This window comes from Homalodisca vitripennis, chromosome 2 (genome assembly GCF_021130785.1).
Source record: "Homalodisca vitripennis isolate AUS2020 chromosome 2, UT_GWSS_2.1, whole genome shotgun sequence".
In the NCBI taxonomy this organism is placed as follows: Eukaryota; Metazoa; Arthropoda; class Insecta; order Hemiptera; family Cicadellidae; genus Homalodisca; species Homalodisca vitripennis.
The window spans coordinates 73,308,346-73,323,504 of NC_060208.1; the positions used below are offsets into that span (position 1 = coordinate 73,308,346).

General features: G+C 33.6%; 2 protein-coding genes across 3 annotated transcripts in view; one reads left to right on the plus strand and one right to left on the minus strand.

The window, feature by feature from the left end:
• LOC124354169 (dual specificity protein phosphatase 22-B-like) overlaps nucleotides 1–15,159 on the minus strand; it is a 185,208-nt gene that overhangs the window by 120,108 nt on the left and 49,941 nt on the right. The window lies entirely within an intron of this gene.
• Nucleotides 1–15,159, plus strand: part of LOC124354167 (vesicular glutamate transporter 2.2-like) — a 37,713-nt gene that overhangs the window by 19,260 nt on the left and 3,294 nt on the right. For both annotated transcript variants that reach the window (XM_046804427.1, XM_046804428.1), the window contains exons 4-8: nucleotides 6,065–6,239; nucleotides 10,315–10,457; nucleotides 11,705–11,825; nucleotides 13,347–13,480; nucleotides 14,917–15,059. In XM_046804427.1, coding sequence (XP_046660383.1) covers nucleotides 6,065–6,239; nucleotides 10,315–10,457; nucleotides 11,705–11,825; nucleotides 13,347–13,480; nucleotides 14,917–15,059 — 716 coding nt within the window. The remainder of the gene's footprint in view (nucleotides 1–6,064; nucleotides 6,240–10,314; nucleotides 10,458–11,704; nucleotides 11,826–13,346; nucleotides 13,481–14,916; nucleotides 15,060–15,159) is intronic.

Consider the following 15,159-nt stretch of genomic DNA (forward strand, 5'->3'; position numbering starts at 1 on the left):
GCTCCTTATGCATAGAGATAAAACCACAAGTACATAAACATTTAGTTTTTGTTTTAAGCTGCACAGTTAGGCTTATTAATCCCACATATCAGTTTACGTTTTGGAGTTGTTTTGCAACAAAATGCATTAATATGTCGGAGGCAGTTGTGTTACCTTCATCCCACATAAAAGTAAAACCTCGATGAATTATTGTCTCCAGTATGTGTATATGTTACACTCAAACACCGAATTCGGACAATGTCCGAAATTTTTACTCACTCCGCGATGTGGACAACGTGAATTACCCACGTCGCGTATTGAGCATTTTTTTCGGACATTGGCCGAAGCGAAATACCCAGAACGCGTTGTGGGTAAGCGAAAGTACTCAAGAGACGAAATAAACACGTTCATCGGAGATTGAGCAAAACCATAATACCCATAACCCGACGTGGGTAATCTAATTTGCCCACGTCGGGTTGTGGGTATTTGTAATTTGCGCAAACGCCGAAAAGCCTCCAAACACAACCATACCATACCCTACACTAATTCCATTATAACAAGTAAAATAAAATCAAATTTTCCTTGAAATTCCATTTATTTCAATCAAAACAAAAACTAAACAGTAAAATACAAGTATCTTATTATTGAAAATAGAAAAAAAAGTTATTTTTCACACATGTACCACTTTCAATGTTTATTAAAGTTCTTTTCAGAAAGTATTCACTTTACTTGTTAGCACAAGAAGTGCTACCGTGACATTTAGAATTGCATTTTAAATTTGATTTTACACATTTGCAAGATCTGCCCGAACACTTCTTTTTGCATCCACATCTGATGAAACCTTGTTTGGACCCGGATGACTTCATTGCTTCTTTACGGACATTGAGCTGTTCATCAGGTACATCGATGTTATTAATAAATTTATTAGGAGCTACCTGGAACTGGTTTCTGGAAAACTGTTTGTCAAGAACTCCATGCTTTGTACCAAGGGTATAGGAATCATCGTTCTTATTTATTACAACAGCCATTACATTTCTTGGAGCTAGTCGGCCCCGGTCGACATCAGGAATGTTTACCAAAACGTTATCGCCGACTGAGACTGGAGTTAATTTTCTTTCAGTACGCTTTAACATTTTGGCTGCCTGACTTTTCAATGCAGTTACACAGTTTTCTCGTATTGTGTCTATGGCAGATTTTCTTGAGCAAAGAGTGCACAAAGGTAAGCCTAGGTCTTCGTTATTTAAAACTTCATAATGTATGTGCTGACCACATTCAAAACAGCTGTTTGCTTTGTCACAATCTATTGCTTTGTCACAATCTATTGCTTTGTCACAATCTATATTACAGAGTGTTAAGTTATCGCTGGACATAGTTTCTTTTTCTACGTGTTCATTGTTTTCTACAGTCCTTGTCAAAATCTCCGAAGCATCTTCATCCACAGCATTTATTTCTTCGTTGTCTTCTTCATTAATACTTTTTTCAAGCTTAGAGAACTCTCCTTCTAGTTCTTCCTCAGTAGTTATTTTTTTTACGACGTCGGCTGTCAAAGGGGAATCTAATAATCCATTTTTCTGTGGTGAACCAAACATTGCCTCATAAGGGGTTCTCTTGATCCCACTGTGGTAACTGTTGTTCTTAGTATTCTGAATGATCCTGAGACCATTTGCCCATCCTGAGGTGTTGTTATCAGTCATCCAAGCCACAAGACTATCTCGAACGTCTTGATTGGCCCGTTCGACAGACCCTTGACTCTGCGAGTGTCTTGGTTTTCCATGTACTAGTTTTATGGCACTCCATTTACTGGCTAGGTTCTCGATAACCTGAAAACCGTACCATTACCATTACAAAAATACTAAATTCTAGGGTGGAATCTTTTCACTACAGTAATTTGTTTTTACCACTTACCCGGTTACAAAATTCCCGTCCATTATCACTGTGAAGTATGTATGGAGCCCCAAATAAGCAAAATATATCCAAAAGGATGTCGGATACTTCATCAGCAGTTTTAGTTTTCAAGGGACGTAGAACAACAAACTTGGTGAGATGATCTTGATAATTAAGGTTAAACTTGTATTCGCCGTCAGGCTCTGATTGCATATCAATTAGATCCACCTAAAATACAATAAAAATACATAAATCGACTCAACATAAATGTTATGTCAACTATACCATATACCTCATTATAACAACTGCCAGTGCGTAATACGCTTAGGTATTTGTCAGCAAAGGAGAAACTGTCTTATTTAGAGAAATGCTATGATATCTTACCTGGCAGCGTGAATTTAATGCTGTCATAATGATGGGTTTAACAACCAGCCCTTTACTTTTTGACTTTTTCTTAAGTGCGCAAGGTTCGCAAAGATCCAAATATATTTTAATTACCTCCCTGGTAATGTTACAAAATTTCTTTTTTAGCTCGGCTTCCATAGCTTTTTCTTTTTTATGACCAACTCGTAAGTGAGCTGAATGAATTGTGTCATACATTTGATCAATGCGACAGAAATATTTTATATCTGTCATTTCTTCAGTTGTTTTTTCAATCAACATTTCTTTATCGCCAATGTTTATGACATCAAACCGATTGATTCGGCGATAATCTTTAGACATCAAGGACTGACCATTTTTCCTCTTCTGTTTTGCCTCCTTTACTTCGCTGATAATTTCTTCATAGCGTGGCTCCTCGATAATAAAATTTCGACTTGTGAGACCATTCTTCTTGGACATCAGATCTTCCAATTTACTGTGAAATGATTCCTTCATTTCAAACAAAATCACAAAACACAACAGCACTTTAAAATAAGTCAACACACGCCACTTACGCACAGAACAAAGAAAAACTGCTTGTGTATAACGACAGTGCACTAATGTCAATGAAAATAGACAGTAGGCCTATTTGTTGCTAACAGTGACGATAGTGGGGGGGGGGGGCGCATGTCTCGACCTGCACGTCTGGACTGTGGGAAACGGATTTCGGCGTTTGCGCAAATTACAAATACCCACAACCCGACGTGGGCAAATTAGATTACCCACGTCGGGTTATGGGTATTATGGTTTTGCTCAATCTCCGATGAACGTGTTTATTTCGTCTCTTGAGTACTTTCGCTTACCCACAACGCGTTCTGGGTATTTCGCTTCGGCCAATGTCCGAAAAAAATGCTCAATCCGCGACGTGGGTAATTCACGTTGTCCACATCGCGGAGTGAGTAAAAATTTCGGACATTGTCCGAATTCGGTGTTTGAGTGTAACATATACAATGCTTGACTTCTCCCGTGCACTTTGTCTACTATATCGGAAGAGAGAAGCTACACTTAGATCGTACCCTATCTTGTGGATATTGTGTTAACTATTTTCAAGACGACTATACGTGTATTACAATATCGTAATAAATAGCAGTTATTTTTTGTTGTTTTTTTAATACAGTATGTCACAGACCGCTCAACTAGCCTTTTCAAATATTATTCCTGGATCAGGGAAAACCCATATTCAAACTTTCAAAAACTCAATAATTACCCAGATACGAGTATCTACCTGGGTATATTTTCGCTTGACTAGTGCTAATCTGGGAACGGCGTGTAATATTACGTTGAAATTTGGTATATAGTTATGTAACCCCAAGACCTTATTACATGAAGAGTATTAATTTTTACAATCCTTTTTTAAAACATGACGGTTATTTAAAAGTGTTAACTTAAATATATTAAATTCTTCGCGTGATAAAAAAAAGTCACGTTAGTATAGTTAGACAGTTTAATTATAAATTAAAGTTTACCAAGATCTAAGAAAATAGTTGATAAGTAAGAAAGATAATTCGCTTCTAAAAAGCCGTATAGTAATCAATATCAACTGCATTATGCGAGTGCTCGTGAGCCACAACAATGAACTGAAGCTGTTTGTAATCTAATTAGCTGATTATAAATACTACATTGTTGGTTTGTGATCATGTTGTTCTTCCCTGTTGTAAGTTTTTGGTTTCTTTTTATTAAAACACAATAAAATAAAAATGTGTAAATTCCACAGAAATAACAGCTGCATGTACATATGACTGATAATAAATTTAACTTAAATTGTTTTGTCATAATAAAGTACAACATATAATTTGAACATTTTTGGAAAACTCTAGTGACAAGGTTCAAGATGTGTAATCAAAAACAGTTTTTGTATTGGACTGAAACTATTCAGCATCAGAAATTATTCTTTTAATTCAAAGTTATTTTGTTCTTTGCTATAATATAAACAACTATTTAAAATCCATTACGAGTCCTATTTAAAGACAGTTTGTTTTAGAAGATTATACATATTTTATTTCATTTGTTTTTTCTAAAAATAATTCTAAATCCTATATAGTTAAGGATACATGATTATAATATGATCACAGTCTAACTATGGAAAGTTTATAATCAGTTAATTAAATCCGCTAAAATTAAAAAGGCTGATTGTTGTGGCTCATGTTCTCCTCATGTTAATATTACGAATTGCTATTTTTGTACTACTGAAAACATTGTACGGTTTCTAATTTGCCTTTGGAGATGAAACAAACAATTAAGAGCAAAATTTATTCTAAATGACCATATAATTCTAAAACACATTCCGTTTTGATATACGACGTCCAATAACTAAGATAAAACCTTATTTCCAGTCTTTGAATGCATCTTAAAACCTAACACAACAAAAAATAAACCATTTTAAAATTTTCTTGAAGTTACTTTTGCACATGTGAATGGATGCTATAATTAAATATATATATATATATATATATATATATATATATATATATATATATATATATTGGTTGAGACTGGCTAATGATCTCGACCAAGCCATGTATAAATTCTATATAAGTACCAAGTTTAGTTTTAATTGGCTAGAAGTTACAGTAGTTATCGTGTTGACGAGACCAAGATTTTAAGTTCTTTTGTGCTATCTAAATTTATGGCATTAAACGTGTTACCATCTTCTTCAAATGTAGGCGTGTTAACAGAGGCGGTGATGTCGTAGTTTTATATAGGGACTACTCCTGTTCAAATAATCTGAAATAGGTAATGGGTTTTAAACATGCAAAGTGTTTAGTACTAGAATTCATCAATAAACTATCATATGTTTACAACATTGTCGGTTTACAGGCTTCCTAATGAAAATATCAACCTGTTTTATACAGAAATAGAACCATTTATTAAAACAATAACGTGAGAAAAGGAAAACTAGTGACGATAAGTGACTTGAATTTGTGCTTTTAGGAGCTTTATGGTACTTAAAGATATGTACCTAAGCATGGATACTACACTATGCATATTTTAAATGCAGTTAAAAACCAACTGGATCAGTATTTCATAGAAAATGTTTGATCAACATGTTTGAAAAGTAGGTGTTGATTTAATTAGCTCCTCAGTTATAATATAAAGAGGACTGACTATTAATATCGTGTCCAGGTTCAGTGACTAAACGCTCTGTAAATTATTAAATTGCCGAAATTAGTATAAAAATTAAATACTAGGGAAATAGTAACCACGATAACCGACAATCAAGTCAGCCAATAGTGCTCATAAAGTTTGCCTTTTGATGCAAATACCGTATTATAATCAGACCAGTGGACGTCCTATGAGGTGTTAACAGAAAATATGAAATGGAACATAAGTCGAGTAGTTCATAAAATTAAAGGTCTGTATAGGAGAACACAATGCTGTAACTCCAATCTTAAACGGTTAATTTTTTCAAAATGACACCTTATATCATCCTTTCATTCAGTGCTGATTGGCGGGATTTTACTGTTGTAAGTAATTAAAAGAATTACAAGAAAGCTATTGACAAAAAGCTCACATTTTAAAATTTTAACTGCCTCCAATTTTTTATACGTTGGACCTTTTGAGCGCCTATATGAACCTCATACTCCTAAATGTACATACATATTTTCAACTAGGATAGGTTTTGAAATCTGAGAGGGGAACCTTTAAAACAGAGTGGTAGTATTAAAGTGGTAGTATGTAACTATATAAATCTCCAAACAAACTATGTAATTTTTAAGATATTTAACTTAGTCATTAAAGGTAAAAGATACACAATTAATTATGAATTGTGTGTATTGTGTAGGGAGGAACCTACCCGTGTGCCCAAGCCATTTACGCCCAATGGGCGCCACCTCAAGAACGGGCACGGATGACAAGTATTACATTTACGGGCATCTCAGTGGGTACAGTGTTGGGGTTGCAGTTATCAGGTGTCCTTGGCAGCTGGTTAGGCTGGTCAACGATATTCTATATCACAGGTACAAGCTGTCTATAATTTCTTATTGGAATATTAAATAATTTGTTGCAGCTATTTCATCATTGAATGCATTAGTCTGTAATATTACCAACATTTAGAAATGGTCTGAGTTATTCTTATGCCTTGGTATTATGTTTATCAAGCGTTAAACCAATACAAAATGTTTTAAGTCGACAGTATATCTGATTTATGAAGTAGTTTTAAATACATTAATACATTTAACTGCTGGATTTCAATGTCTTCTAATTTGTTTTATAATAAACTGGACACGGTGTGAAGTCTGCACTCGTCTGTCTCACCTGGGGAAGATTTTCTCGCCTCGATGTATTATTCTTCTTAGTTGTAGGTGTTTGTATTTAGTTATACCATTGTAGTTTGTTGTTTACAGAACGGGAGGGCAAACGGAGTCCCCCTCCCAAGAACATTTTATTTCAAAATAATCAATCGCATAATAGTCTTTTTTTGACATTATGTTGGGATTTTTAAAACCAATCCTAATCAGATACATAAATTAAAACTATTTTAATTTATGAAATACATGGAACTGCACGTATAATAATTAAATTCTGTTCAAAATCCTAAATAAATAAATTTTACATTCACGAAGCAACTACGGAAGTGAGGTTTAGTTCTTACTATTTCTTGCCTGTAACCGGTACTTACAGTACAACATGTACTCGCACTGATTTAGAATCATGCGTTACAGAGTACTCCTGAAAAGGTACCTGTTCCAGTTACTGTTACTGCTAAACGAGTGCGAATACTTTGTACCAGGAGCAGCGTTAAACGTGTACAGTATCTGTATCGCATAGGTACGTGTAACAGTAACCTGTACCGGGTACTTTCGGTTTGCAGTAACTTGTAACTCTCGGAACAGACGAGTACCTGGTATACATTATCTGTAACAGTAGTCCCAACGTGATCAGTTGTTACAGCAGAGAGCGAGTTGCTGAGCTCTGAGCAGTTCTGGTCTGGGTTAGTTTGTTGTCATTCGCTGTCACCACGAGGTAACACCGCCCTGAGCTGGCTGGCAGTTTGAGCGATAACACTGCCGGTTAAATAAATGCTGGTTAAGGCAATTTAACAATACCTGCTCAATTCATTTGGGTTAAAAATTATTCATATTCCATTTTTGTTCACAAAACTACACGCTCGATATAATGACTGATATTTTATGAATATATTTGTATTTATTTTTATCCTCTTTAATATCTTTATTTTTTGCAAGTTCATTTAGAACAAAAACGCATAAAAACCAAAGATATTACAAAATAATTTAAACAAAAATGTTTACCAATTAAATCTGAACTAGAACAAATCTTTTATATTTTAATATTTATTAATATATTTACCATTTTTAGGTTATTGATGGTTAAAAATACACAATACTCTTTCCGAATCTTATCATATAATTCAATTAATTTATTTAAACTCATATAAGAACCAACATAATTATATGAACATATTTTATACATGAAATATTTAAAAGATGACATAAACATCATGAATGCAAACATCACGAATTTGTTTTAATTAATAAAAATCATATTATATGGGAATATCCATATGTCATTAAACCTCCAAAAGAGAAATGCCAATAATATTAAGAGAACGTAAAGGAATTGGTGATTCGAACTGTGTAAATCTGTATAATGAAATAAAAGAATCCTTAAAAACTTTTTATACTAGAAATTTTTTTACAACATTTATGACTGATTCTAAACTTATTTATGTAATATCGAAAAAGTATAGTATTGTTAATAACTTTATATTTTAGAACAAACTCTTTTAAGATAATAATTTGTTTGTAAATGTATTTGGTAGTTGAATAACAATTGAATCATTCTATAACATTCATAAAACGTATCTTTCAGTTGGCTGTGACGAAAAATTCGTCTTGCAGAACCTCTGCAATATGCTTTTTTTATATCTACAATATGATCCTAATCGTAAAAGTCTTAAATAATATTTATTTCTGTACAAAAGTAACATGGTTTCTCTTCTAAAGTTAATTTTTCAGTTTTATCGTAAAATTCCTCATGGTATTTTTTTACATAAGCCTTAAAATAATTATGTACGCCATCTTTTCTACTTTTAAGTTTCTAGCAAATTCTTAAAAATCTTTCAATTTTTGTACACATTGACTATTTATTTTGAGTCTTCCTTTACAGAGAAAGAGTTGACATGGTATTGTATTTTTAACCATTATTCATAAAACCTTTAAGATATTTCCTCATTATTTAAATCTTCTGTACTTTATAGATTCCCATAGTTATAATTTTTCTCTTTTTAAATTTATTTCTTTCAGGTCCGTGGATTTCTCAAGCTTTAATCTCAATTTCTCCTTTACCCTCCAATTGTCTTTTATGGATTATTTATAAATTTACTTACATTTGTTTAACGTTTCAACATTTTGCTGCAGTTCTACATAATTTATTTGAGCAACATAACGAGGTAGAAGTACGCCACACCACGTGTCGCATAAGAAACAAGCCAATGCAAATGTTCAATTATATAGCTCATTTCATGATTGACAGATTGAATCATACGGAAACGAAATTTCTACATCCCCAGTCAAACAAAAGTGAAATTGTGTTAGCTTATTGAGTGACAGACTTCAACGACGTTCAGCTAAATTGCACGATGGACATGCAGCATCATAGAACTCATTCTTGTCTATGTAAAAATTGTATAATTGTGTGCGAAATTTCTAGAATACAAAGAAATCTTCCTCGAGATATCTTTCCACATGATACATTTAAATTTATGTCTATTAAATTGGGCTTCACTTCAGTGTGTAAATAATAAATGACGATTCACCAAGTCACAATACAATGATTTTCAATATGTGGGAATAATTAGGCTACAATATGTCACATCTTAAAATCCCTTATGATTATACTGTTTACAAATGCATTAAGTATTAAAATGTTTTGTTACCGAAAAGAACAATGAAAAAATATTCACAACGCTCAGCCAAATTCCATGGATTATGCAGTGCACCATAATAGAACTGTGTTTCTCATACATAAATGAGGTTTCAGACACAATTTCAAGTCTGTACGTCAGTTCGTATTTGCCTAGCCCTACGAGTGATGGTAGGCTTTGCTAATCCTCAACCGATAAACTCTACTGAAACTTCCAGTATAACTGTTGTGTATAACAAAACTATGTTATTTCTTATTTGATACCGCACTTTAATTGACCATGAGCATTAGAATCATCTCCTTCGTGTTTAGTCATTTAGTGTTAGTCATTTTAAGCGTTATGATAAATTTAAATTTTTAATAAAAATTGAGTTTTATGATTTTTTTTGAGCTTTTGCCCCTTTTTTAATTTAAATTAAGATATTTTGTAAAAACGTTGGTGCCCTTGGGTCTGAAGTCGTTATCGTATATTTTCGTATTCGGTGAATAATTGTTTATTTGTACCTGTAGAAGTTTTCAAAGCTATATAGTTAACAGTTTATCTACTAGCCCTGAATAGTAATATACTAAAGTTTTAGTGAAGCTGTCAGGTTTCTCAGCGGTAGCATTATAAGCAAAGTTTTGAGCACAACGGGTATGCTAGCAAGCGCAGAGGAAGATTGCGGTGACATAATGCTTTGCATATTGTGGTGACGTAGCTCACTGACATGTTAGCCAGTAAATTTACACCCTGTGAAAACCTATTAATAAATCTCTATCATGAGGAATAAAACTCCAATCTTAGACATATGGGTGGCAAAGTACACATTTCTATATAAAGAATGTATAATCAGCCATCTTCTTGACTATATTTTTAAGAGCAAACTTGAATATTAGTATTCTTGAAAGGGCGATTTCCACACTGACAACGTAACTGTTACTTTTGAGTTCGAGTTGACCGCTGGACGAAATTTACAATCTTGCACCTAGATTAACCAAGTGATCATGTGATTTGCAGGCGCACAAACTGAGGGCGTTTAGATCTGTTATCCTCGCCTTGTGTATATCTGACAGGTGTGATGATTCGTATGGTTTCTGCGCTGGAACAGTAAGATTGTTGTGAGTTATACACATAGCGATCCAGTAGTAACTTATTATCTCTTATCGCAGGAATTATCGGGCTGTTGTGGTCGGTAGTCTGGTTTCTAGTAGTCAAGAACTGCCCGGATGACGACCCACACATATCTGCCGAAGAGCTCAAGTACATCAAGAATTCCTTGGGTCATAATGAAATTGCTGTAAAAACAAAAAAGGTAAGGTAAGAGATTACTTTAGTAGAATCCAAAAGCACTGGTTTTAAACTTCACATGTTTGTAAAATAAAATAAATATTGTTTGCTTGAAGTCTCCTTCTTGTTTGATTAAATTATGGTATAAATCAGAGGTCCTATTGTACAGCTAATTGACAAAATAGTGATCATCCATATGTATACTAACTCACTGACTGACTGATTCATCAACGCACAGCAAAAACAATGAAAGATAGAGATATTAAATTTGGTATACACGTTAATGGCCTAGAAGTGCACTCACGAAGGCTTTTTCTATCCAAACTCAGGGCTCCGCACCACTAGCCTCGATATTTGCGAAAGTATTCACGTATGAAAGTAGGAGTACGAAACACCACGTGTCGCGTAATAAAGAGACATCGGTGACGTTCAATAAGAAATGCAAGGAAATCATAGAACATTGGAGAGAAATTCTAGATGTCTAAAAACCGTTCTTTAAATTTAAATAATTAAATGATCAGGAGGTTAAAATATATTTCGGTTACTATGACCTATCTTAGGAGAGTTAAGAAATATATAAACATGCCCTCGATGTTTCTGCTCGTCAGACACAAATTACAAAGCCGCGGGTAATTTCTAGTGTATATAAATTTGTATATATATATATATATATATATATATTATAATAAGAAAATATAATACAAATTGTATGATATATATTGGGTAACTTAGTTTTTCTATTAATCACAAAGACGAAAAAACCCAGTAGCCTTACACGCTATTCACCATAAATAAAGCTTTGAGGATTGCTATAAACTCAAAGCTATAAGCTATAAGCAAAATTAAACCTGGTGAAAATAGCTCTCGAAATGATTTGAACTTATACTAAAATTGAACAACCATATGGACTTAACATTCGCTGAATTATTGTTTTCCACATGAATCCTTAGATTCTGATCTACAAATTTACCTAAATTCTAAATTATATTATATTATGTTATTTTTTAAATCAACAACTAATCAAAACTTGTTTGAATGTCAAAATTGTTATTTAAATTAGAAAGTTTATTATCAGGGGTTTCTTCTTTTGTTTGTTTATTTCATTCAGTTTATATTTATAGAGTGTACTTGAGAAAGTCGTAATTACAACAAAGTATTGTACAGTAAATAATTGTAGTTTTCTTCAGCAGTTTTAAAGGAAAACTACAATATACTCGTATATAGTAAGTGTGGTATTGCTTGGATACGAATAAATTTATTATTGTGTCGTAGATCAAACATCCTTGGTGTAAGATTTTGACGTGTCTTCCTTTCTGGGCAATTATTGCCACAAACTTCTGCATGACCTGGAGTCACTACACCATCCTCACTCTGCTTCCGATGTTCATGAAAGGTAACTAAACTAAAAATAAACAGTTTTTTATTTAATCACATAACGTCATAGTATTGTGTTTCTTACTTTTGATCTAAGTAATTAACTTTTGCTTACACATATTTTCATTTATAATAAACAAACAGATTAAATAAATACAAAAATCTATTATTGCAACATTATGCATTTACATTTTAATGAGATGCAATTTGTATCTTTGGTAATATTCTCTATTTAATTGTTCTCATATAGGTCATATCACCCGAGATTTTCCTGAGGATGCATTCTGTTTTACAAGACGAGTCTTTCACAAATCTGACACAACTAAATAACACAACACACAAGACAACATTACAAACTTAAGAAAGAACTTTGGGATAAAATACAATTAAGAACTATGACCTAAGATAAACAATTAACTCTCTGTTTAAAGGTAATAAAATTTGTAGACTTTACAGAAGGTAGCAAAGAGTTGTATACTTGGGGACCAAAATATAAAAACCTTATCCTGCCCAATTTAAGCCTTACCCGTGGCACCTGCAGAAAGCCAGTCTGTCGAGTTCTGCGTGCGCTTACCACACATAAGAAAAAAGGGTTTTCTTTATGTTTTCGTTTCTTCTCTATATTCTTTATCTTCTTTCTCTGATCACACAATTCATGCTACCCAACGCGTTCCTGACAGACTGAGAGGCCTTCATTGTCTGCTTTGTATGCTTGATGAAAGAACACCAGGTTTTAATATAAAAGACATTTTTATTGTTCCACAATTTTAATTTATTTAAAAGCGCTTTCACCGGTTAAGGCATCATCAGTTATTGTTGTGCCGATGATGCCTTAACCGGCGAAAGCGCTTTTAAATAAATTAAAATTTTGGAAGAATAAAAATGTCTTTTATATTAAAAGACTGAGAGGCCTGTAAAGATACTGTCGATAATTTTTTAATGATTATTATTATTGCTATTTTTATGGAGAGGCCGTTCTCCTTTCTATTTTATTCTACCCGTCCTCATGGGCCACTGAGTCTGTGCGAGGATATTATCAAAGAGAATAAAAGGGACAGTCAATTCAGCACAAGGTCGATGGTACTGATAAAGCGTGCTATTGTCACATACAGGATGTGAACCTGCGCTATCTCTAGCACAGATCCAAAGGCCGAGGTCTTAGACCACTCAGGCGTCGGCCTCCCACTAATACTACGCTACTTGCGGTAACAGAATCTGGCGGGGCGAGGTAAATCTTATTCAGAAACATCAATCTCTATTATACGCTTTATTTTGAAACCACCTCCATCTTTATCCATCAAAAACTAAACAGAGCGTATCTATAATATACATGAAATGCATATGAAATATATATATATATATATATATATATATATATATATATATATATATATATATATTATATACATGAAATATAAAAGGGGCACTTTATCTGTTAATAATGTTTTATATTTGATCTTAAATATTTTAGCTAAGATAGATGGTCCTTATAATCTGTTTTTGATTTAATACTTTTATAATTTTACAATGTCTTTTTCAGATGTATACGGCTACCAAGCGAGCAAGTCAGGTTTCATTACTTCGTTGCCTTATCTTGTGATGGGTATCACCATGCAGTTCGCGGGCAGTCTTGCCGATTGGCTCACCAACAAGAACATATTCTCTACTACTGTGGTATATAGGATATGCTTGTAAAAGTTTCAAGCCCTTTACGATATTCATAACAAGTTTTATTGAACTAAACCAAATAGTTGTCAAAGAGAGACATATAAACAATAGAAAACCACATCAACTTAATACAGTTTCTGTATGACGCTCCTTATTGATAGGTCATTGGTGAGAAACAGAGGGCGGACACGGGTTTGCGTTATAACAAATGGTACAGCAAGAGCTCTGATCGGTGGCCGAGGCGTACTGTATCAGAAATTTTCGGAGTGAAATTTGAAGCCAGATCTAGGAGCTGACACAGCCAAATCCGACCTAAAAATTGGATAGTGAACGACTTATTAGTGCAATTTCAGTTGATAAGTTACGGACCAGTGTAGAGATGAGCGGAGTCGTATTGCATAGTGATGTAACATAGAAGAAATTATTATCGAATATGAGTAGTCCCAAAAGAACTGAGTGGTCGGTTTGTAACGAAAGGAACTCCCAATAGACTATTTGGAATTTCAAACCAAACGTCAACCCTCTAAGCGTAATCATTCGAAACTCCATAGACACTGACACACACAGAAACAGAAACCTACTTGTCATCAAATGGTTCACTAATTTAAATTTTATTAATACAAAGGGCATAGTCTTGTTAAAAGCTTATTTTATTATATCCTTGTACATATGTACAAAAGTAGACACAAATTAAGTGCAGAGTACAGAGAAAAACTGTATAAATTTTAATGTAAACTTTAAATATAATACCCTAAATTTTGGGCAATTATTTGGCGAACTTATATTCTTTAGTATTTTAGTAAGACATCAGTCCTTTGAGATTAAGAAACATGAAAATTAATAGTCCTAAAGCAATCGTTGAAGTTACCAAGTGATTAGAACAGTTAAAACCGTTATGTCCTTAATGGCGAGTCTAATACATGTTATAGATGGAAACTGTAAATGTATTCCTATGTATGAATTAATTAATTAACTCAATACCTATCTAGATTGTAGCATTAACATGGTCTGAGCTTCAGTTGTAGGTACTATCAAGATAGGTAGTACTTATCAAGAGAAATGTTTTTCTTATTAAGCCGCTGAGAGGGTGGCACAGAAGGGTCACAAAGCCCGTAGTTATGTTCAGGGGCATTTGTAATAGGTACCTTCTCGTGCAAATTCGTTTAACTAGATCTAATAATTGAACTACCAATCAAAAATCGCATTGCACTGATGGCAGAAAAAATTCCTCCTACCTCAAAAACCCCTCTTCAGGTTGGACGACAAGAAGCGCTTGTGCAATGAACCTTCTACCGTTCGTCAACGTTAACGATGGCTTTCTGACACTTAATTTTCACGTTTCTTACTTTCTAAGAACTACCTCATAGTTTACCCTTTTTTTGCTCAGAATTACACTATGTTTTTAATTATAATTAGAACCATTATTGTTATTTTGATTTTAGGTTCGTAAAATACTCGTCTGCGGATCCTTCTTGATACAATCAATCTGCTTGGCACTTGTATGTCACCAGACATCTATAGTGGTCATTATGCTTCTCCTCATGACGGAGATCGGCTCAGAGTCGTTCGCCATGACGTCTATATTGTGAGTTTTGTTACTTTATTACTATAAAAAAGTAATCATTTTGATGTAGTTTTTATCTGCAACGTTACTTGGGCAATTCGTGACATTGGACGATTATGAA